Below are 24,480 nucleotides of genomic sequence, written 5' to 3' on the forward strand. Positions count from 1 at the left end.
TTCTCGTTGGCAGGGCATGGGAAACTGAAAAGTCCTTGACTATAGTGTAAGCTACTTAGCAACAACTAAAACATTGGTGTGTTATCAACTTTTTTCTCCTCCTAAATCCAAAACACAGCACTGTACCAGCTACTAGGGAGAAAATTAACTCTATCCCAGCCGAAACCAGGACATACATAAATGAACTGGATTATTTTATTACACAAAAAACACTTCTAAAGGGAAGCAGTTTGACTTTGCTGTGTCAGGTGTGCTGGGTTTTTGTGTGTGTGTATGTGTCTATATAATATCTATATGGGGCTTAATATAGATTTACAGTTGGTTACTACTGGAAATACTTTATGAAATAAAATTGCATTGCAGTGGTTTAAGCACAAATGTTCAAATAAAATGTTCTTTAATTCCAATTCTATTGCAATTAACACTGAATATATAAATATTTCTGGAAAATATAGTATTGTTTAGTTGTAGCAGAAAAATTGCCTACTGTATTACAATGCAGGTCTAATTTCCATAGATGCATTTAAATTATCTTGTTTCAATATTATCGTGTCCTTTTGTGTTCTGATATATTAAGAAATTGCTTAATTTGGACACGTGTTGCAAATGCAGTCTCTTCATTACACTTTTACTACAACCTGCAAATTTTTGGGACCATTTTCTTAGAGAATATCAATTAAGCAAGATCACAGTTATTAGCAGGTTTATAGTCTATATTCATAACAGATACACGTGTAAGATAATGAAGAAGGAACTTAAAACTGCAGTACAGAAATCCAAAACTTCTTAATTCATGTTTTACTTGCAGTCCTTCAAATTTACTAACCTGGGACTGAACCACAGACTAAAAATTAAATTCTTCTCCTACCATACAACTAAATTCCTGAAATATAGAATGTGCACAACCTTTGTGCGCTGTGTGTGTTTTCAGTGCCTGAATTTAGATTTAAAATTTGAATTTGGAGCTATAAGATGCTGGTCCAGGTAAATTTAACAGGAACACTTTTGAATATTGGACAGTATTTAAAATATTTTTTTTTAAATAATGTGTTTAGATTTCTCCAGCTTCTGTTGATTGAATATACATCATCATTGTCTGTTTAATAAATGCATCATTATGCAGTGAATTGGGATAGGGATATATGAATAACTGATTTTTTTATATATATACACGAATATATATGAATTTGTCAATAATGTTGGAAACATTTTAGTTCAGCCTTGAGTTAGTTGATAAATTGATTGAAATAATACCATTCTTTACATAGAACTTGTACTTTACTTCCAGACCTTCACCTGGACTATTCATTAACTGATGAGTTCTGTAAAAATCACTTCTTAGTGGGACTGCTTCTAAGGGAGGTGGGCAATGCATTACAAGAGTTCAGAGACGTGCGGCAGATTGCTATTAGTGTGCTCAAGAATTTGATGATAAAGCATTCTTTTGATGATAGATATGCTTCCAGGGTAAGTGTATTGCTATGCTAGTAGTACAAAATAATAAAGATTAAGTGTGCACACGTACAGAAAATTTTTTCTTTCACAAAAAACTTGTTAATTTGCAGAAATGCTATTTCTGTTCAGACTGTGATGAAAATATGTATAAAAACTGTATAAAAATCAATCTGCAGATCCCGTATTTTTACCAAATGAAAGCACAAAGCACCTTTTAACATAATTACATGTCTTTATTACATTTTGGCACATCTAACTGCTGTTCTTAAAGTAATCTGATTTTTACGAACGTTTTTAAAGCTCTTATTTTCATTAAACATTAGCTCTTAATATTTGGCAGATGTCCTTCCATCATCTATTATTTGTAAAATGAGTATAAGAAAGCTGCAAGTCATGGTAGTAAATTTTGAGTGATTTTTAATTTCACTGACCTTTTTTAACATCAGCTGTGCTGTGGAGAAGCCATAAAATTTTAATGGAAGATATCATTAATTTATCAAGCTAACATAATATTAATTTACTTGATTAGTCTTAGCTAAAATTACATTAATTTAGGGTTTTTTCTGCGTTATACTGAAATGGTAAATAAAATTTACTGACCTTCAGTAAATTAGAATGAAATACAGTGATGATCACTGCTTTTGCCATTTATAAACTTATGAATGTGGCCTCTGGCTTGGCAAATATTTATTAAATGCTCTGTTTTTGTAATTTAGGAGTGAATAGCTTAAAAAAATAATTGGTCATTAAAAATCAAATCTGTAATTTGTTAATGAACTGTTAAACTCTACAGAGAGCCATCAAGCAAGAATAGCCACTATGTATTTGCCGCTCTTTGGACTGCTCATAGAAAACGTTCAGCGGATCAATGTTAAAGATGTGTCTCCATTTCCTGTTAACCTTTCCAGCAATGTGAGTGACCATTTCTATTTGGTATTCTGAATTATTTTTATTGTAATTTATTGGTAACATGTATATGAAACACTGCATACTTCTGGCAAACAGAGAATTTCACAAGCTTCAGAATTCTGTGAGTTTGTTCTCCCTGCTTTTTCTGAGCTTAAAAGCTTAGTTAACCTTTGTGGTTTTGGCTGCAGTTTCTCTTCTCCAGCTAAGTTATGCCTAACATAATTGGCTAGTTTGGTCCTACATACAGATTACACTGCCCTCATTGATCTCTGCGTGAACCTCTGAAGATTTTTGGAGAATGCTGGGCCACGCAGATTGCCACAGCATCATTCTAATGCCATGTGATTATACTACCATGTAACATCTTGCTTTTTCTGTATCTCTGGTGCATGTGCCTATATTTCAATACAAACTATAGACTGCACAGGATTGGACCTGCTGCATCTTTCTGAGTGTTCTAAGAAGAGTAGCCAAAGAAGCTGAAGGAACAGTGTATTTGAAATAAAAAATACCAGTTGTTTCTGCAATTTAATGGCCTTCCGTTTGTATCTATTACCCAGTTCTGATACAATTTCTGAGAGGGGTTTTCATTAAATTGTCTCTGTTTTTTACTCAAAAATTAAAATTACATTTCTCTTTAGTCTGCCTGCCAGTTTGTATAAACAGTTTGCCTCTGTTCTTGTAGATCTTGGCATTGGAGGCACTTGCACATACTTCATTTTTATGCAAGAGGATACTCCCCCGACATCTAACACTTAGAGAATTAGTTATGTTTGCTAAAATCCTAACAGATTCAGTAGTTGCTGTTGCTGTTCAGCAGAAAAGATTGTATATTGGTGGTAGATTTTTTTTTTAAACCCTGTTTTTCAATTCAGTCCAACACTGAAATAAATGGACCACAAAAAAAAAAAGGTTAATTTTCTAGAAATTAGAGAAGAATTTTTAATTTTAAAGGAATGTGCTTTTGGAACAGCTGTAGTGTAAGAGGGCTACAGGAGAATGAATTCAAATGGAATTTGTGAAGGTTTATATTGATATATTATAGTTGCATACAATTATTGACTCTAAGATTTAATTATTAATGTATTTTATTTTTGTCCGTATCTTGCTGTGTTCCATTTGGTATTAAGACAGACATTCACAATACCCTTCCAACAAGAGAAATGTTTGGGTGTTTGAAATAAAAGTAATTTGGGTCTTTTGGAAATACCTGTTTTATAGAGTTTAAAATTCAATGGAATATTCCTTTCTTCAATGTTTCCTGAGGTATCTTAAGTTTTAGGCTATCCCAAGCTTGTGCAAATACCTGAACATCTCATTCCATGCTTTTGAGCATATTTAATAGAAATTAAAATTTAAGAAGGAAATATATAACAAATACTGCTCTAGAAGATAAAGTATGTCATATTCACTAAGTCCATAATGTTGGAAAACAATAATCACGTTTTCCTCTTTTTTCCAAACAGAGTGCAAAGGATGATGCAATTAATTTGCCAACTGCAAGTCAGCTAGTAACACCACAAAAATCAGGAAACACATTGGATAACAATCTTCCTAAAGATCTATTTGGTGTTATCTCTGGCATTGGTAAGCTATTAAAAAAAAAAAAAAAAAAAATTAAAAAAGGAACCAGTTTCCTTTTTCATTTGTTACCAGAAATAATTGTTCTGTGTCCAGCTTTGGTTGCTTTCTGCATATATACTTGAATGTCACTGCTACTTTCATTAACAGAACCCTAATGCAATCAGCTGTTCAGCGTGGGTCAGAATTCACAGTCTGTACATGAAAACTTTCTTTTGGGATCTTTTTGGTTTTGCTTTTCTATTTGAAACTAAAGCTATTTCCTGGAGAGAGCTGCTTTTTCCCCCCATCAGAGGTGATAGTTCTTGTCTTGCTGCAGAGAAACAGGAGACAAGACTAGCCTTAGTCACTTATGGCAAGAGTGCCATGATCCATGATTTTGTACATGATGTTAGAGACCACCTCTAAGTGGAGTGTTGCTTGTGCATACCTGTCTGTCGTCTTAATGTGTTTTTCTATTTGTTGTTGTCTGCTGTAATTAGTTGTGTCACTTACTAGTCAATTAAAAAAAAAAAGATGAAAAATGGCGGAGTTTTTTAAATATACATGCTGCTTCACGTAAGTGTGTATGTATTGCTACATATGTTTTTTACGCATGTGTGTATGTAGTTGTACATAAGTCTGTGTGTATGTATGTACATATATACTTTGCTGAAACTCCTGAATAAGTTTGTCTTCATTAAAAGTAACTAAATGGAATTAATTATTTGCCTGCTGAAAAAATATATACATATATGGTGGTTTTAGAAGTCTGACTAAACTGCGGAGTGACTTTTTTCAGTATGTGTATTGTTTGAGACTTTTGTATTGTTTTGGGTTTTTTTAGCTTCTCCATACACCACGTCAACTCCAAATATTAATAGCGTGAGGAACGCTGACTCAAGAGGCTCTCTTATAAGTACAGACTCGGGAAACAGTCTACCAGAAAGACACAGTGACAAGAGCAATTCCCTTGACAAGGTAAAAAAACCAAACCAAATTAAAAAACCCAAAGCGTATTCCCAAAATTTCATCTTAATTCTCATAGGAGTTGACTTCTCTAATCTCCATTGAGAATGGGCTTTCTAGAATAACTGTAGAGCAGTATTTTACATAAGTTTCTCTTTTGCAAAATAATTATCGTGTGAACTCTTTTTGCATTGCATTTATTAAGCTGTTTTACAGAAAATACAAACAGATTTTCAGTGTAGAGACATAAGCAAGCAGTTGTTGTTTCCTTTGCTAGAGGAAGGCACTAGATGAAGTGTATTGAATTTCGCTTGAGAGAACTGAATTCTAGTTAGGACAGCTTCTTTGATTTTGTGGAGACCTTCACTCCATCCTGTTCTGTACACAATATACGCAGCACTTTTTAAATGTTGAAAAACCAGTTGCTGTGCTTCCTCTAGGTGATTTCTTTTATATTAGTTTGACTTTCCTAAATCATTTCACTTTAAAGCTGTTACGAATTAGGAGCTCTGGCTGCAGTAGCTGTGAGGTATTCAGTCATGTCTTTCTAGAGCTTGTGTTGATACTGATCACATTTCATTTTCTTAGATCTTGTTGTGCAAGTCACAACATGTTAACTTTTTCCCCTTGACTCTGACATGCCTTCGTGTGGCAGAGAGAGAAGCTTCTCAGAAGGCACTCTGCTCATGCTATGCACCCTAATGGAGGAGAAGAAGAAAATTCTCACCCTGCAAAGAAAAACCGTGTTACTATGGATTTTTCACTTCTGACAATTCCAGCTTTGCCAGAGAAAATTTTGCATGCTGCTTTCTCTCTTCAGTTACAAGAAGTATTTGGTTTTTGTGCTTGGTATAGTTAAGCTTCTGAGTGAAGTGTGTGATCAGTAGTTTTGCCACTTCTTTGCAACAGTTGAATCTCAAGCCAGATATGGACAATGTAACCATGTAAAATTCCTTCAAATGACAAACCTGGAATAGTTCATGTACATGATTTAATTTAAGCGTAAAAATCCAATCAGCTTAAATATCAGCAGAATTTGAGTCTTAGGGTCTTTAATATAAATAGAACTAAAAAATCTTCTTTGACATTGACCAAGTAAATAAAGAAATATCTTGTGCATACACTGTTGCTAAATGGCAATGCTGTCATCTATTACTTAGTTGTCATGTTGTTAATTACTAATATGTAGTGTTTTTACCAAGTAAAAGGGTTTTCAAAGGAGTCAACATCCTTTGAAAATTCTACTCTGGTCTGCAAGTTTAGGTAATACAGGATTTATGTTTTGCATGCTGTTAATATTTTCCCCGAATAATACTTAATCCTGCTTTTACTTGTTGCTTTCCAGACTTTCTTTCTAGTAGATCAGTTGTTCAGTGCATGTTATCTTCGAGTTTTTGCTCATTGCTTGATATCATTACTGAAGAGCCATGTTTTTGTTCTAATTTTCTTTCAGAATAACCTGTAGAACTATACTTGTGGAATCAGAATTGGCTGGAAGTATATCAGTTTCTATTTTAATATGTGCATACTTTATAGGTTATTGACATGATTTTAAATTAAGCTTGTGGGTAGCTATAGCCCTAGTTTTATCCATGTACATGTTCAACTATTTTAAAGGAAATATTATCTAGTTCTCTGGACAGTATCCAAAAGTCTAGGAATCAACTATTTAGGGAATATTATCTAGTTCTCTGGACAGTATCCAAAAGTCTAGGAAACTCAAATCCTGTGTCTGCTATGCCACCCATTAATTGCCTGCTCTATTTCAGTATCCATAAAGCTGTAGAGTAGCACCTCCTTGTTCACCAGAGATATTTCAAAGATAAACGGTTTGCAAGGTCTTTAGAATCTGCAATAATCAGGCCTATATAGGTGTCCATTTCCTCCTAAATTACAGTAACTTCTGGCTAGTATTAATCATAGTTTCACAGTCAGTTTCACTGCATATCCATTGCATGGCTAGTATGTGACAGATTTACACAGATTGTTTTAGGACAGCAATTCTTTCCTTTTACACGGAACACGTTAAAGGACTCGGCAGTCAATTGACGTGTATGCTGTGAAATGTTCCCTCATGGATTAGCATGTCTCCTACCTTCAGTGAGGAGTGTTCCTGGAAGGGTTGTTATACCCTTGAGGTATTGGCACTTCTCGCTTTGTTTGTGAAACCAAGTGCTCTTCTCCCTTGAGTCTATGTTTTTATTTTTATTTTTTTCTAATTTTGATATGAAGGATTTCTTTTCCAACGCTGGTATGTGTCCTTAAAAAGGTCACGGAGCCAAGAAGGTGATCCAGCTTTCTGAAAGATCAGTTATGGATTTCTTTCCTTTTTGGACAGACTTTAGTATTGAGCATTGCTGATTAACTTCCCACAGTGTAGGAATTGTATAAACAGATGAAGCAGGGAGGAAGTTTTTTGGTTGGGGGTTTTTGTTTTTTTTTTTTGAGGCAAGGGCAAGTTACTTATCAGTAGTTAATCTTTCAGAATGCATATTATTGCCATTCATGTATGTTTTCCTTGAGGTTCTTACATCTTTAAATGGAAGGAATTTTGTAGAGGCAGGTCTGTCTACAGTTCAGCATAAAGTCTCTTCAAAAGCAAAGGAGCATATATGTATCACCTAACACAGTAGCATTTATTTTTAAAGTGTTCCATGTAAGCAGAAGGGGCATGCCTGATTTCTACAATGTGGGTATCTATGTATAATTAACTTTAATAATCACTGTTAGGTAACTTTTCCTCTTACTCCTCCCTCTGGGGGAAAAAAAAATCATACAAAGAAGGAAATAAAAATAAACAGAGGTAGAGAGACTTAATTTGGTATACTTCATGTGTGTAACGTGTGTTTTAGTGACCTGTCTCTACATGAAACATTTTTGTCTCCGTTCCGAGATCCTTTTTCTGTTGCAGGAATTAATAAGGCAATTTAAAACATTTTAGTTTATTATCAGTTTAAGAACTCTTCAGCCAAAATACATCTATTTTCTTTTCAGAACCAACAGAGCAGCACTTTAGGAAGTTCTGTAGTTCGATATGACAAACTTGACCAAGCAGAGATCAAAAGTCTGCTCATGTGTTTCCTTCATATTTTAAGAAGTATGTCAGAAGGTAGGTAATTCCACCTATTTTTCATAAATTCGAAATCATGTGTTGGATTTATGCCTGTGACTTTAATACCTTTTCAAAATCAGCAGAACATTTTAGGTGTAGGTACAGTGTTGTGCTGCATTTTACAAATACGTGTGATTGATCAAATTAAACTCTGACTGAAACCTTGTAAGCATTAAATACTCATTATTCCTTCAAAGTGTGAGGCTAACTAAAGGACTTGGTAAGAAAATGAATATTTGTGTGTGATTGTACAGTCCAGTTTGGAAAATGGAGGTGAAGAATAGTTCATTGGTAAGTAGAACAGTCTCGGGCTAGTCCATTCCTCCATTCTGTAGAACTTCCTGTGTGACAGGGAACCAAATGATTTGATAGCTGTGTATATTCCCTTTTCTGGAATGGGGATATTAGCGCTTCTTCATTCTCCTGGGATGTTTGTGAGATGATCCACTGAATTTTTGAAAGAGCCATATTATTGTGGAGAAGGTTGCAGAGGTATAGAAATACTGCATGAATGGCAAATCTTAATTTTTTACTAAGATCATACAACTCAGAATCATCCCTATCCTTGAACCAATATTTTAAAAAGAGGGTGAGTCCCTTTTGGTAAAAACATTGAATTTTTCAGTTTATGCTAAGCATATCAAAAGTAATTAATTTATTTTCTGTGCCTGTTTTGATGTTAATTTCTAAAAATCAAGTTTATGCAGTACTTGAACTCTAATTTATTATACCACTTAATCAAGAATGAGAATTGAAACGTTAATAAGTATTCAATATGTAGCCACACCATTAGATTTTCATGTAATTACTTCGATATTATTTTATGTATTTCAATTACAAAGAATAGTAAAACTAAAAAAGATCTTTTTCACTATTTTACACTTTGAAATATGTAAAAATTAGTCAGAATTTCTAGGAAATTCAAGTTAAAATTTACATAAGCACAGTGGGGACTTTTTGGTCTCAATTGTCCTGGAAGAGAACAAGTGTCAAGTAAACTTTACCACACATCTTTGCAATAATTTTGAATTTGTTAGCTAATTTTGAACATTTTTGGTAAAAGAGACAAGTATTCTGAAGTCTTATATTTTTTAGAATGCTGTAGTCACTACTGACTACACAATTATTACTATTTAAAACATAAAATTGTATGGGAATATTATGGATTAATTAAAAGCATATTGTAGAAACTAATTTGGAGAATTGATATGTGCATTTTTGTATAATCAGCTTCAAGGAAAACTTTAAATAGTAATAGCTATCTGTACCCCACGAGCCATTTTTAGATTCTCTGAATCCTCATTATCTGAAAAAGAAGAACTGATGTTAACTCTTTTACTTAATATTTTTGTGTGTTTGCTGCCTTTGTCTTGTTTTTCATAATTTTCATTTTCCTAGATGCATTGTTTACATACTGGAACAAGGCTACAAAATCTGAACTCATGGACTTTTTCACAATTACAGAGTAAGATTTCTGTTGAGCTTCTTGTAAAATCATACGTTTCGCTATACTGTTAAAAACATGAGTGTGGATATAAGTGTATATATACTTTTCTATTTATTTGTTTGAAAAAATAATGCCATCTTAGTCTGTTTAGAAGTCCTTAACTTGATATGCACAATTGCATGTCTGTCCAATTCCATGATAGTTTCTGGAATTAGGCTATATAGAAGTGATCTCAGGAAGTTCCTAAGCAGTGAGTAGTGCTCAGAATATTGCTATGCTCATGGAAGAGGAATCAATGGTCTTGTTACCTGTCTGCATTAAAATGCATCTTGTAACACGAACTGCTGAAATTATATGGTTGCAAATCAAAATGGATTGAATTGCATAACTGCAGAAACAAAGGGATATGAACTGTCCTCCTGGCATTCCTCTTGTCCCTTCTGCCATTCTGTAAGGGAAAAGGTACAGGATGAATCCAGTATTTATCAATGGCTACACTCTGTCCCTATGTACACTTGGTGTGTTTGTTCATGAGAATTGACTGATGTATTAATAAAAAGTGAAGAAGGTGCTGTTTGCTTGAAGTGTGCCACAGAAGCCTTACTGCTTGCCTTGCTTGTTTCACTGGACTGCTTACCTTTGTTTCTGTAGTAGAGGCTCATTCAATGTAATATCAGTCGTTAATTGTGTTATGGAATGTGCTATTGAAGATCTATTTTATGAATATATTGTAGGTAGTCTTTTAACTCATCATTTGAGTACATCTGGCATGATATTGTTTGTACCAGAGACAGAACTGAACAAGTAAATGAGCCTTCTTAGTAGGCTCTCTGAAGCCTGAGGTGTAAACTGTACAGAATCAGTGGTAAACAGTATTTTGCCATTAGATGCTTCTTATTTAAGGGCTGGATAGGATTAGTTTGTGATCAAATCAGTAATCTCAAATTACTAATTATCAAAGATTTCCATCACAACAGCAGTATATGGAATACAGAATAAAATTTCCATCTCGTTAGTGCAGTGGATGATATCACAGTTTCTTAAACTAGAGCAGGAACATGGCTCATAAAAGTCTACCTCTTTCAATTCCAGGAGTATTTTGCCAATACAAATAATATTCGTTTTAATGATGATTTTTATTAATACAGGTCATTACAAGAGTTTCTCATTACCTCAGTAAGACAGTGTTTCTGGTAGGTAGGTACTCGCCATGCAAAGAACTTTTTCTGAAAAACTTAGAATCTGAAAAAGGCAAGTAGATATCAGAAAGGGGAACTGAGGTTAGTTTGCAAAGAGAGTGACAAGTTTGGGGGAGGCAAACACCATTCTGACTCTGCAGTTTGGAGACGGCTGATCTACTTAAGGTCTGAGTACAAAATGGAGCTGAGTTGAAGAGAGTATTTGCCAGTCTTCTCCCTCATTCACAACTGGCACATGGAAGAGAGAGCCTGAAAACTGGCTTCCCGTTTGGATTTACACTTCAAAGAAGAACTTTCAGAATATTCTTACCCGAGGGACAAGGGAAGTTGCATTAAGTGTTCTGAATTATCAGGATAATTACTTACAGTGGGAAGAGTCAAATAAAATCATTACAGCCTCTATTCACACCATTTTTCTTGATTTGAAAGTGTGACTTCTAGTTTATTAGTCATCAGTGTTGTGTACTTACCAGTTGTGAAGACAAGCGGAGGCACCTGGCAGATTAGGTTATACTTTCAACTTTCTTGCTGCATCTGAACCAGTAGTATTATGATTCTTTAAAATATAACATCGTATTGAAGTGTAGATTTTTTTTTCATGAAAAATTATTTTGGGGGATTTGCCTTTATTGTCATCTAATTGTAAAAGCAGATTCTCTTTAGAAAATAGTTCTGTCAGAAACCCTGTTCTTGTTATCGTGGAATCTGGAGACCTTAGGGGGGGGAAAAAAAAAGAAAACAAAAAAACCCAACCTGTAACCAAGAGAGTTTAGGCCAACGGGGGAAAAAAGCAATATGTATTGCCCTTATTTTGAACCCTTATACACATTTTGCAAAATATGTGTGTATCTGTAATGCCTGGCTATCTGTTTTCTTCTGTCATCCATGTTACTTGTCCTGGATTACCGTTCATTTGTAAATACCTGAAACTGTGGGCCTCATTTCATATAATGAAATTTTGTCTTTGATAGTTGAGTCTAAACACTTCTTCTCTATAAATACTAAAAATCTATACAAGATGAAGCACTTGAACTCACTGTTTACAGTTTTCTAAGGTGTTTTGTTTTTTCACCATTTGTCCCTTCTACCTTGTCACTGTTAGACTTGCTCTAGCTGTTTTGATTCAGAGTGTTGAGATAGGTGTGCTCTAGAGGCAGCCTTATGTGCCTTTTGCTATTAATCCCAATTTGCCAGAACGACAACCATCTGTGACTGATTTCAGAAGAGCCATGTTTACCTTTTCTTGGCTTGGGGTCTGGAAGGGAATTTTAAGGGTGGGAGTAATAAAGAAGTTTTATGACATAAGAATTTCAAGTTAAACAAAAATAATATTGAATAATTCCAGTGTACATAAATCTAGAAGAGATTGTTTTAAGTGTTGCTTCTCTGACTTATGTGTTCTCTGCAGAGTATGCTTACATCAGTTCCAGTACATGGGAAAACGATACATAGCCAGGTACTGTGTGGAATTTCAATTTCGCTGTCTTGTTCACTAAGAATAATAGTGTGTACAATATGCCTTGAATCTCTATTATAAATAAATTGCATGAGTAGAAGAGTTATTGTGAAATGATACTTAACAGTAAGTAACTGGTTACTATATTAACAAATCTGTATCCTGTCTGGAAGTCTGGTATCTGTTTAAGAATGATGTGTGTGTTGTGTTTATTATCAATTACTTTAAAATCCACCCCTTAAATGCTATCTTTTACAGCATTTTTTTCCTTGAAATAGTGTCTTTGGGGAAGAAATTTTATGATTTAATTGTTTTGTTTATTCACTTGGCCATAAAACCATGTCTGTTGAAATGTTTTAGAAATTTTATATATAGTGTTTTTACTGAAAGGTGAGTAGTGAACATTCTAATGCTGCTGTTTTTCAATTTGAAGTGCAAAGTGCCATTAGATACCTGTATGTTCCCATTGAAGGCTGTTTAGGAGAAAATCTGTGGGAGTCAGAAACACGTACTAAATTATTTGAATATCTTTCCATTAATGTGGTCTTTAATGTGAAGTAGTTTTTTAATACAGTAAAATATAGCAACCTGTTTTAGGCCTTACACTCTGGTTGACATTGTAATACTGTTATAATTACATTTGTGGGATTGAAATACTGGCCCTCTTGAACTCAGTGAGAAAGTTGTTGCTGACTTTGGGTGGTAAAGCATTCTAACTAAACTGTTAGCTTTTTTTATTTTAATTTAGATTTAATTGTATGCGAATCTCTTTCTACAAACAACAAACTTGACTACCTCCTTGGAGATTTTTCAGGAAAAAATCTCATCTCTCTTCACATACCCTAAAAAAATCAAAGGCCAAAATAAATCTGGCTTTCTTAAGGTTTTGATTGTAACTTTTGCGTTTAAATGTACTTCAAACTCTGGATTTACAGGAGTCTCTAATTTTCAGGCTTTTTGTAAAAATTCTTCAAACTAATTTGTTTGACTAGTTTGTAGAGAAGACTACCACACTTCCTTATTGTTTACTGATCACTTAGTCTGTGTACTGCATGTTAATGCTAAAAATGTTAAGCTATAGAAATCATCTGGTGTTCTGCAGAGATACTGAATTTTCCCAGTGAATGTGGCTTTCTAGTCTTCCACATTGTCATTACACTGAAGTATACCACAATCAATGCACGTACCCTTAAAATACACAAATGACAGAGAATGAAAGGGAACAGGGAATTCTGTAATTCAAGCACTGGTTTTCATTTTTCATCAGCTCTGGTGGTGGTACACGATAGGAAGTTAGCCTGTACTGATTGCTAACACAGATCACTTTTCTGTTTTCTTCACTTGATTGCTGCAAGTTTAACAAAGTATATGGCTCTTCTCCCTTCCTGCTTGGGTAAGATGTACATGATAATACCTCAGTTAATTCCTACTCTCCTGTTGCATGTATGCTTTCTAATTTTACCATTGTGTGTCCTAACTTTTTTCTAAAATTTTTACAATCAAAATAGAGGATTTGGTTTTGGGTTCTGAATATTTTCAGAATATATATGTTCTCAAATATTTATGTTTTCAAAAGCTCTGAAGTAAATTTAGCACTTCAAGAGTGACTGCTTGTGTGCTGTTGCTTTCATGCTTTGAGGTTTTAAGAAAGAGTTTGCTGTGATGCTGTTTTTAAGCTACCTATTTTTGTTTTATAAATAAAACATTAAATAGGTTGCATTATAATTCTTTCTGTAAAACTTCTTGTGCTTAACTAACACTTCCTGTCTTGCTGCAGTTTGACATGTCTAACTTTTGCTTCTATCCCATTTCACCCATCTTGCAGGAACCAGGAGGGGTTGGGATCCATAGTTCATGATCGAAAATCTCAGACATTGCCTGTTTCCCGTAACAGAACAGGAATGATGCATGCCAGATTGCAGCAGCTGAGCAGCCTGGATAACTCTCTCACTTTTAACCACAGTAAGTCTCATGACATGATAACATTCATCGTCCTCAACCGGTACCACAACACCAGAGACAGGTCCCAGAGCCACACCAGTGCATTTCAATGACTTCTGTTGTTCTAGGTCAAACAAATAGCTGGAATCAGTTGATGGTCTGTTCCCTGCTTTATGATAGAACAATCAATGCTGGCTGATGCCATAACATGGAGCATGATTAACTACAGCATATTTTAAAATTGTATTTTAATTTTTTTTAATTATATGCACTTCAACTTCGTGCTGCACATAGTTACAAAATTTACTTATTTTTTCTATTTGCTTTATTAAGCTTCATTTCCACCCCACCCCACCCCCGCTTGGGCCTATAAATGATTAGTCTAAAAGTAAAAATATGCACTCTGACCATGTCTCCATGTTTTGACATCCCCAAGGAGAAATAAGTTTCTTAGAATTTCTACGGAGATTGTGAAGCCCATGATTTGGTTTGTCTGGAAGTGAAAAAGCGTCCAATAATGAAGTGATTTTTCTGTTTTCAGTGTGAGAAAGATATCAAGTATTCTTGGAATTTCTGTAGACAATGGTAAGATTTAATCAGGTTGAAGTCAGCTTGTATAAGACTGCTGTATTGAAAACTAAATCTGCTTGTGGCCTATCTTTTTAAACATGCTGCTTTTAAATTGCAAAATATACTGTATGTAAAGTATTCTGAAGCACGATTTTTCAATTTTCAGCTTCAAAACCCAATGAAACTGGTTGACTAATCCAGTAAAATACAACACTGGCACTGAAAAGAATTGTGTGCAGTAAAGTAATTATTTGAGTTAACTGTATGATCACTGTGTTCATCCTTTTATTTCCCTAAGCATATCTTGCTGTCCCTTAAAATCTTTTAGCTCGTTATCTGTAATATAAAGCAACAGTTAGCCTGATTGCACAAGACTTTCCACATAGTCTAGTGTGTGTGTGGGGGGGAATCCCACCAAACCTCTCTGTTTATAAATGCATTTTCATGCCTGTTTAAATATAATAAACGCAATTCTTTGATTTTAAAAATGTCAGAAAACTATATAGTTGTGCAAATTCCTTTTTTTTTTCCTTGTAATAAGTCTGCTACTGCTGTATCATAAAAATTTCTAGATGTTTTTTGATAAACTAAAGAAAGAGCTTTTACAGTATATGACTACACACTCAGTAAGGTAAAATACTTTGTAGATTAAGACTGATTTTCAGAAAAAAATCTCTGGGAAATAAATAACATGGCTGTTTCTGGGCCCTGTGCAAAGAGATTTCATACTTCCAGAACTTGGCAAAGTTTACTGATTTTTAGGAAACAGTGAGCTGAAAGATTTTAATAAATGCATGCTTATGTAAAAAGGAACTTTCTGTTCTTTTCCATCTGAAGGAAATTATGAAGGAAGGTGTCTCATTCAGATAACTTTACACGAAGTGATAATAGTGTTGTTGGTTTTTTTTAATGTTGGACATTTAATGAATATCAAGATATTACACCTTGTATTGACCAAGGTTTTACAAAGTGAAAATAAGTTGCTGTAAAAGCCATGTCAAATGTGAAATTGATTTTTATATCTTTGGTCTTGTTATTGTCTAACTTTTAGTTTTGTTTAGTTGCCAGTCTGCCAGTATCATGTATCCAAAGTAGTTTTCAGAATTTGAATAAATCTTGTAGGTATCCTGTGTGGGATACATACAGGAAGGATGTATCTGGTGGAAATAGTTGCTTTACTTGTTTCTAAAATCATGATTCTTTGGCAAAAGAGTTGTCTATAAATGTAAATTATAAACTTAATTTCTCCCTTTCTAATCATTTAAGCAAGGAATAGAACTGAAGTAATGGTGTAAGTGATATTTCACATCTCTGAGTAATTTCAGTATAGTTTTGTGCTTAAGTATGAAAGAAATTAAGCCCTTTGTTCAAATTTCTAAAGCATCTCAATACAAACTAAAAGAATGTAGATTTATATGTGTATTGTTGGGGCTGGAGGAGGAGAGGATGCTCAGTAGAATAGTGACATGCAAACATACTGAAACACAAGAGATAAACCCCAATCTGTAATTGCAGTATATGATCATTGTCAAACTTGTAGTCATTAGAGATTATCCCATTTTCAGCGTTCTTAGATGGTTTTAAACCCAGTTACTCTGCAGTAGTGTGAATGTATGGGCGCGTGTTCATGTGCGTGTCCAGGCAGATGTCCGTATTATATGTGGTAATTGTAGTTCCATAGTTTCTTTTTAAGTTACATGTGAAAAATAGAATCCAGTGTGTTAGTTATACATGAAGAATACAATATTAGCTTCTTTAAAATAATACAAATTAAAACAAGGATAGTTTTTAGCATGTATATAGAAAAAGCACTGCTAAATCAGTCTTTTAACTCAACCGAATTGAGTGTTCCTTTAAGTTGACATCCTGCCCAAAACTTCTGTCTCTAGTAATAATGCAGAGTAATCAATCAATGACCTATTTGTTTGTCCTAAATTATTTATGTGAAGAACAAAATTTGAACTGTTTGGAGTCTTGTCCATTGACTACAGTTTTAACTTAATATTTATCGTAAACCTTGCACCTTTCTTCTTATCTGGAAGAGCAAACAAATTATTTCTTTAAAGAGTATTTCCCCTATCCTCAATGCAGTTCTCAAAATAGTTGTCGTCCCTTGGTATCTTCAACATTACTGAAACCACAGGCTAACTTAAGGATTTCTGGTCACCCAAAAGTGATTGCTATGAAAAAGGATTTTTCTTTGAATTTCTTTAAGGAAAAGAACACTTTTACTAAAGGAAAAATATTTGGCAAACGGCTGTTATGTTAAAGCTTGCTTCCAAATGCCAGTTGTTCCTTTCCGTCATTACAGAGGTGAAGGGACGTAGTTGGATTGAAACCACAAAGAAAACACATGGGAGAAGGAAGAGGTGGAGGCAAAGAGAATGCAAAAGATGATAGGAGAGAGGTGTATACTTCCTAACAGAAACAATGTAGAAATCCAAAGAAACTGGTGGTTATGGGTATGCATGCATAGTTCAGCCAGGGAAGGAAGAAGGTGCAGAAAGAAGTGGCCAGGTGTCATTATAAAAGAATATGTCATTTCTTCTGTTCTGTTCTTGGACTCAACAAGTTTGTCACGCTTGTCATTGATTTAGTGATAATAAGTTGATGGTAATTCTAACATATAAACATGATCCAGACCAATTTTTTATAAAGCAACCAGGGCACATTGTCAATCTGGTTCTTAAAGATCAATGTTAGGGAATATAAACAACATATTATAACCAGTGCTGAAGCAGGATATGTTTTTAAAATTATTCGAATATAGTATGGAGCTAGAAGCAATGAAATATTTTGATTAAATTTGGAGTTATTCCATTATACTGCTACAGAGCAGAATTAATTACTTGGGTCTTCAGCTGCATATAAGTACATGATTGTATTCCTTCAACTCTTAGTGTTTTGTATTTTTATATTGGTTGACTTATGGTTGACTTTGAGATCATTATAACGTAGCTAAATTACCATGACATGTTTTCAGCTGTAACTCCATCCTACTGCAGTACTTATTTTAAGAATATATATGTGTATATACATAACTGTGTACATTTATATATATACACACGTGTATACATACACATATGTATGAAACATCAGACATTTATTGTTTTAACTGCTGTTTAATGCTTCTGTTGACATTTGTGCATAATATATTTTATGAGCTTGTGCAAATTATGTTAGAATAATTATATGCACATATTTGAAAAATATTTAAATGCATATGAATTATTTTTCTGTATTGAATACTAACTTCTGTCAGGCTTTTTACTTGTTAATCTTTTCCTAGTTCAGCAAGTCTTTTGGAAATAAGAAACATTTAAATGAGCATATCCAGCACTTACACTTCATTTGGAATTTCTGTAGGCTATGGCCATTCAGATGCAGATGTTCTTCACCAGTCTTTACTTGAAGCAAATATTGCCACGGAAGTTTGCCTTACAATTCTGGATACTCTATCGTTATTCACAATGGCTTTCAAGGTTTGTTCTTGACTTGGTGTTAACGTCTCCCATAATTATCTTTCAGAAAAAATGGGGGTTTTAATGTTTTTAAAATTATATTTATATTTTATAGTCTAGTAATATAGCATGATATTTTTAGCATTCCTAGCATTGTATTTCATTATTGTGTCATGTAAAATCTGATAACCTCTCGCAGCAAAATGCTTTGGCTTCAGTTACACATTGCACACAGACTCCTTACTGATCAGCAGTAATCTGTGGGAAAAGCTCCTTCCTCATCCTAACTTCCTAAAAATATTTCTAGAAACTTTAGTGACTACCTAATATTAGTGGTAAAACTATCTTTTAAAGGCCATGTGGGGTGAAAGATCTACTGTATGGCAAAACCATAATTCATAATTGGACACTATCAGACTTTTATATTGAACTTGGCTTCTTCTTATATTAAGTCACTCATTAATCAACAGTAATTTGTGTGTGTTCCTTTTCTGTAACTTTTTATTTCAATTTGTCCACTAATAAGACTTCTTTTTAATTGTATCAGTTACTGTAGCTCTCCTGTGGAATCTTTTTATAGCACGCCCATTTGCATACGCCTCCTGCCTGTTTTTCTGAGCTTTTCCTAATGTTAAAGGTGAAACTATAAAAAGGAGACATGATAGCTCTAGCTTGTTTCTCCCCTAATTAGAGCAGTGTATCCAGATCCTTGCTTGAAGATTCAAATTTAGTGTCTTATCTTTAATCTAGTTATGAAAACATAAGCTTATAAATAAGAAGATTCCTTTTATTAGTAATTTAATTAGGTAGAGTTTAGAACCGGTTCTGTCCACAGACTTCATGACAGAATTGAAAATGAAGATACCTAGTTTTAAAGATTTGAAGAAGAATGAACACTAATCTTTTAGTTATCAGCTGCCCATCACACTTGGAATGACAGTCCTTCAAGGTTATCTGTATGTAGTATGTTGAGAAAGCAGGTAAGACTATACCAGAATAGTCTACAAGATCCAAACAAAACAGGTAGGAGAATCAGGAGCTTCTTAACTGCACTAAAATACATGAAGTTTTAGAATCATAGGATGGTTTGGGTTGGAAGGGACCTTGAAAGATTATCTAGTCCAACCCCCCTGCCATGGGCAGGGACATCTTTCACTAGATCAGGTTGCTCAAAGCCCCGTCCAACCTGACCTTAAACAGTTCCAATGATGGGCCATCCACAACTTCCCTGGGCAACCTGTTTCAGTGTCTCACCACCCTCATTGTAAAAATAATTCCTCCTTGTGTCCAATCTGAGCCTACCCTCTTGTCAATTTAAAACTGTTGCACCTTGTCCCGTCACTACAGGCCTTGGTAAAAAGTCTCTCTCGATCTTTCGTGTAAGCACCCTTTATATATTGAAAGGCCGCAGTGAGGTCTCCCCAGAGCCTTCTTTTCTCCAGGCTGAACAACCCCAACTCTCTCAGCCTTTCTTCATAGGAGAGGTGCTCCAGCCCTCTGACCATTTTCGTAGCTTTTCTGTGGACCTGCTCTAACATATCCGTGTCTGTCCTGTACTGAGGGCCACAGAGCTGGACGCAGTACGCCAGGTGGGTGTCTCATGAAAGCAGAGTAGAGGAGGAGAATCACCACCCTCGACCTGCTGGCCACGCTTCTTCTTATGCAGTCCAGGATACAGTTAGCTTTCTGGGCTGCAAGCACACATTGCTGGCTCATGTCCAATTTTTCATCCACCAGTATCCCCAAGTCCTTCTTCACAGGGCTGCTCTCAATCTATTCATCCCCCAGTCTGTATTGATACTGGAGATTGCCCCAACCCAGGTGCAGAACCTTGCAGTCGGCCTTGTTGAACTTTGAGGTTCACACAGGCCCACTTCTCAAGCCTGTCAAGGTCCCTCTGGATGGCAAGCTACAGGGAAGCCTCTAGCAAATCAACTGCACCACTCAGCTTGGTGTAGTCTGCAAACTTGCTGAGTGTGCACTCGATCCCACTATCTATGTCATTGATGAAAATATTAAATAGGACTGGTCCCAATATGGACCCTTGAGGGACACCATTTGTTTACTGGTTTCCACTTGGACACTGAGTGTAACTCTTTGGACACAACCATCCAGCCAATTCCTTATCCTTCTAACAGTCCATCTGTCAAACGCATATGTTTCTAATTTAGTGGCAAGAATGTCATGGGGAACCATATCAAAGGCCTTACAGAAGTCCAGATAAATGACATAGCTCTTCCCTTGTCCACTGATGCAGTCACTCCATCATAGAAGGCCACTAGATTAGTAATACCAATCTGCTTCTTTTGGGAATAATTAGCATATTATATAGAAGGCCAGACAACTTTTTTTCCTCAACATCATCTTTCACTAGTGGGGATCCAGATCTCTGTTATCTATTACAGCAGGGAAATCTCAAGTTATGTCTGCTTCTTGGTAGAATTTTAACTGATCCTGTGTGAATTCCTACTACTCTAGGTGGTTTTAGTGAACTACCTACCTCTGATGTTGGGACATCTGAAGAAAGGATATTGTATCAATTTCCTCATAAGGATAGGGGTTTGTAAGACAACATTTCATTATTTTGCTATAAATCTAGAAGTACTAAGCCTTACCATCTTTTAGAACTTGCAGTTAGGTGTTTAGGTTTAGGTCATCTACAGAAATCTGTATACTGTTCCAAGAGATAAAACTTTTTCCTATGACCAAATAGGCTGACTGGCTTATATCCAACCATTTACGTCTAGCTTCCTCTAAAGTGACCTGCCTGTGGCTTCACTGCGCAGCATTTGGAGATCTTTGGTCTCCTGCAAGCATTTGTATCTATTCATCCACAAAACTTGAAACCACACTGAGGTCTTCTGGTCTGCAAGTCACAGTATCAGAATGGCTTTTAATGGAGGACTGCATCCTTCATTTTTTTAATATTGAGGAACACCTGAAATGCCTAGGGCTGTGCTGAATTTCTTTAGCCTGAAGAATTTCTTTTGCATCTCCATGAATAGAAAAGGAGACATCTGCAGTTAGACATCTCTTCCATATTTGAGAGAGCTTAAGGCATGCTACAAGAGCCCAGGTCTATACTGGGCCTCAAGAATCTTTAAAAAATTTGTTAAACTAGATTCTTTGAGTTAATATTACCTTAAAACTTACTTGAGATAGTAATGGAGCAGCCTTGCAGCATACCGTTTGGATGCCTGTATATAGTAATGACAAGGAAGAGTGGAGTGTGCAGGGGGGAGTTGCAGAACATGCAAGACCTAGTAGAATCGTGTTGGAGGGCCAGTGGAGTCAGAGGGAGCAATACTTAACATGGTCCTCTCAGTTCTGGACTCCCTGGACTGGATTGAGCAGTCCCTGAATTGATTAACCTATTTTGGTGTTTCGTAAGAGGAGAGACCTCGTCGTTTCGTCCTAGAGTCCCATAGGAACCTAGTGCATATGCTCAGTGGACAAAGGGAGAAAGCAGGTCCCCAGAACAAAACAGAAGCAATATGAACTGTTAAAAGTAGATGCACAGACGGTACCCGTGCTAGAGAAATTGGAGGAGATCAGATTTAAAAAAAAAAAGTTTGGATGGAAGGCAGCTGTTGGTGATACAGAAATCAAGAGTAACCCTGCATATTGCATGCCTCAGAATGAGCTTTGGAATATTGATGCAGGTAAAACTCTGAAAAGTAACTAATGTCTTCATCCTTAAGAGCCCTTTCAGTTTCAGTTCTAGGACAGTAATGAAAAATGGTGAGTGGATGGGGGTTTGGTTTGGGGGGGGTGGTTTTGAGAGCATTGTAGTAGGAGGTACTGCTATGAGAAAATTCCACTGTCTGAGCTGCTAAAGCCAGTGTAACCAAAGTGTGTTAATACTTTGAGTGTGCCTCTCAAAGAACTGTTAATAGTAGTGAATTTAATTAACAGCTGTTAAAAACAATTGTGTTCTATAAGTGTATTCGGAAGCCAACACTTTCTTTATAAGCAAGATTAATGAAGTGTTAGAAATATCTAATTAAAATTCAGATATGTTTGTATTATTAAACATCCTGGTAATACTATGCAGGTTGTATAATTTTTTTTTTTTTTTTACATTTCCTCCTTTTGGATGATCTATGTTCTTAGAATAGTATAAATGTATCATTGTACATAACTCCTAAATTTTCACTATCAATTTAAAGAATCAACTACTGACTGATCACGGGCATAATCCACTGATGAAGAAAGTATTTGATGTATACCTCTGCTTCCTTCAAAAGAATCAGGCTGAAACAGCATTGAAAAATGTCTTCATTGCTTTAAGGGCACTTATTTTTAAGGTAAGAAGTTTAAAAATAATTAATTTTCAAGTATTTATCCAGTTCTTTAGTTAACAATATACTATGTAAAAATTTAAGAACTAAAATCCCAAATTAAAATTGGTGAATAAGGACTGATCTGATCCCAACAGTATGGAATACTTGTCCTTTGAATTGCTGTAAAAATCGTTTTGTTTCATGAACTACTATAACTGTCTATTTTTTCCATAGTTTGGGAATATTAATATATTTGTATTTTTCTTGACATGCTTATTTTATCAAGAACTGAAGCTAGTTTTAATGAATAACTTTTTTCTTTTCTACTTTTTCCTCAGTTTCCTTCTACATTTTATGAAGGTAGAGCTGATATGTGTTCTGCACTGTGCTATGAAATTTTGAAGTATTGTAATTCCAAACTGAGTTCAATTCGTACTGAAGCTTCACAGTTACTGTACTTCTTAATGAGAAATAATTTTGATTACACAGGGAAGAAGTCTTTTGTTAGGACACATCTATAAGTTAGTATAATTTCTTTATTTTTCATTTTTTAAATATTGTATTTGTACATGCACAGTTGCATACCAGTGTGCAAAGCCCGCTCAATAAAGACATAAAAGAAATTATTTTGGGTTCAAGCAAGGCTGGTACTATTCTAAGAGTAAGAAGATGGCAATAAAAGTATGTTCAGTATAAGGAAATACTTAGAAACAATTGGATGGCCCTGTGTTTCGTAGGAAATAACTTTTATTTGTCAGTAGCAAATGTTCTGTTTTGTAGATGTTATTTTGATTGTTAAATGGCATACCCTGTTACGTCTGAAGAAGAAAAGAATGCAGCAACAAGCATGTAAAAGTCTAAGATAAAACAAACACATAGAAAATTGTGTGTTCTGACAAAGCTGGGAACAATAGTTTACTACTTTTATGACCTCTGGCTGGTTCACCTAGCAGTCAGTCTTTACAGCAGAGGATGCATGTACATTAAATTTACACAAGCCTGTTTTTTCTTGCCTATGTTATTGTACAAGTAACTTTGAAAAAAAAACCTAAATACAATTGTACTTAAGGGAATAATCTTTCAATTAAAAAGAACAAAACTTCCTTTGTAATTGCTTCATAGGTATATCTCAAGGGTATTTAATGAAATATGCACTAACAAGTCATTTATTTCTGTCAAGGTCATTATTTCAGTAAGCCAGTTAATTGCTGATGTTGTTGGAATTGGAGGAACTAGATTTCAGCAGTCTCTTTCCATCATCAATAATTGTGCCAATAATGACAGGATTATAAAGGTCTGTTTTTATTCTTCTTTCCATACTGTAGAAGAATGCTTGAAAACTCTTTCATAGCATCTTCTTGCAATTATGTTTCAACTTTTTATTATGCAAAGAATAGGAAAAGATAGTAGTTAACCTAACTTTTCCATGTTTTAGCACACTACATTCCCTTCTGATGTTAAGGATTTAACAAAACGGATTCGTACAGTACTGATGGCTACAGCTCAGATGAAGGAGCATGAGAATGATCCAGAAATGCTTGTAGACCTGCAGTACAGTTTGGCAAAATCTTATGCTAGTACACCTGAACTAAGGAAGACGTGGTTAGACAGCATGGCAAGGATCCATGTTAAAAATGGAGATCTTTCAGAGGTAAGAGAAAAAAATCAAACTAGTTTTAGCTTCATAATAAGCTTAAGCTTATCTTTCTTTAAACAGAATGTACTATATGTAGTTGTTAGTGTGTAATATAATAAGCATTTTTAATAAATTTTGAATTGTTAGTAGACTAGTTTGAATGGTTGATAAGTTTTTGTCCTACCCAAGTATATCTGTGAATCGTTTCTGATTACTAATGTAAGGTATATGTTTAACTACTGTAGCTGACACGCTGCTAAGCCAGGAATGCTCAATGCAAACCATGGAAGACGCAGACCTTCTACTTGGCAACTGATAACAAAGATATTTTAAAACACTTAAAGCCACTCCTTGAATTCCTCTCCAGTTGCCTTTACAGAATTAGCTTGATTCTATTCCAGACTGCTTACTAAAAAACTCCTGATGTTCTTAAAATCGACAAATCACAATTTTTTTGTTTGAAAAAAGAAAGCTATCTAATT

General features: G+C 34.9%; 1 protein-coding gene across 1 annotated transcript in view; it reads left to right on the forward strand.

Annotated features, from left to right (window-relative positions):
• DOCK9 (dedicator of cytokinesis 9) overlaps window positions 1-24,480 on the forward strand; it is a 109,426-nt gene that overhangs the window by 66,162 nt on the left and 18,784 nt on the right. Inside the window, 13 exon segments of the mRNA XM_019474302.1 lie at window positions 1,289-1,467; window positions 2,251-2,367; window positions 3,831-3,951; window positions 4,772-4,905; window positions 7,888-8,002; window positions 9,404-9,470; window positions 12,060-12,107; window positions 13,933-14,069; window positions 17,985-18,100; window positions 22,249-22,386; window positions 22,701-22,883; window positions 23,543-23,656; window positions 23,798-24,013. Coding sequence (XP_019329847.1) covers window positions 1,289-1,467; window positions 2,251-2,367; window positions 3,831-3,951; window positions 4,772-4,905; window positions 7,888-8,002; window positions 9,404-9,470; window positions 12,060-12,107; window positions 13,933-14,069; window positions 17,985-18,100; window positions 22,249-22,386; window positions 22,701-22,883; window positions 23,543-23,656; window positions 23,798-24,013 — 1,685 coding nt within the window.

This window comes from Aptenodytes forsteri, unplaced genomic scaffold, assembly GCF_000699145.1.
Source record: "Aptenodytes forsteri isolate BGI_AS27 unplaced genomic scaffold, ASM69914v1 Scaffold123, whole genome shotgun sequence".
NCBI classification, from domain to species: Eukaryota; Metazoa; Chordata; class Aves; order Sphenisciformes; family Spheniscidae; genus Aptenodytes; species Aptenodytes forsteri.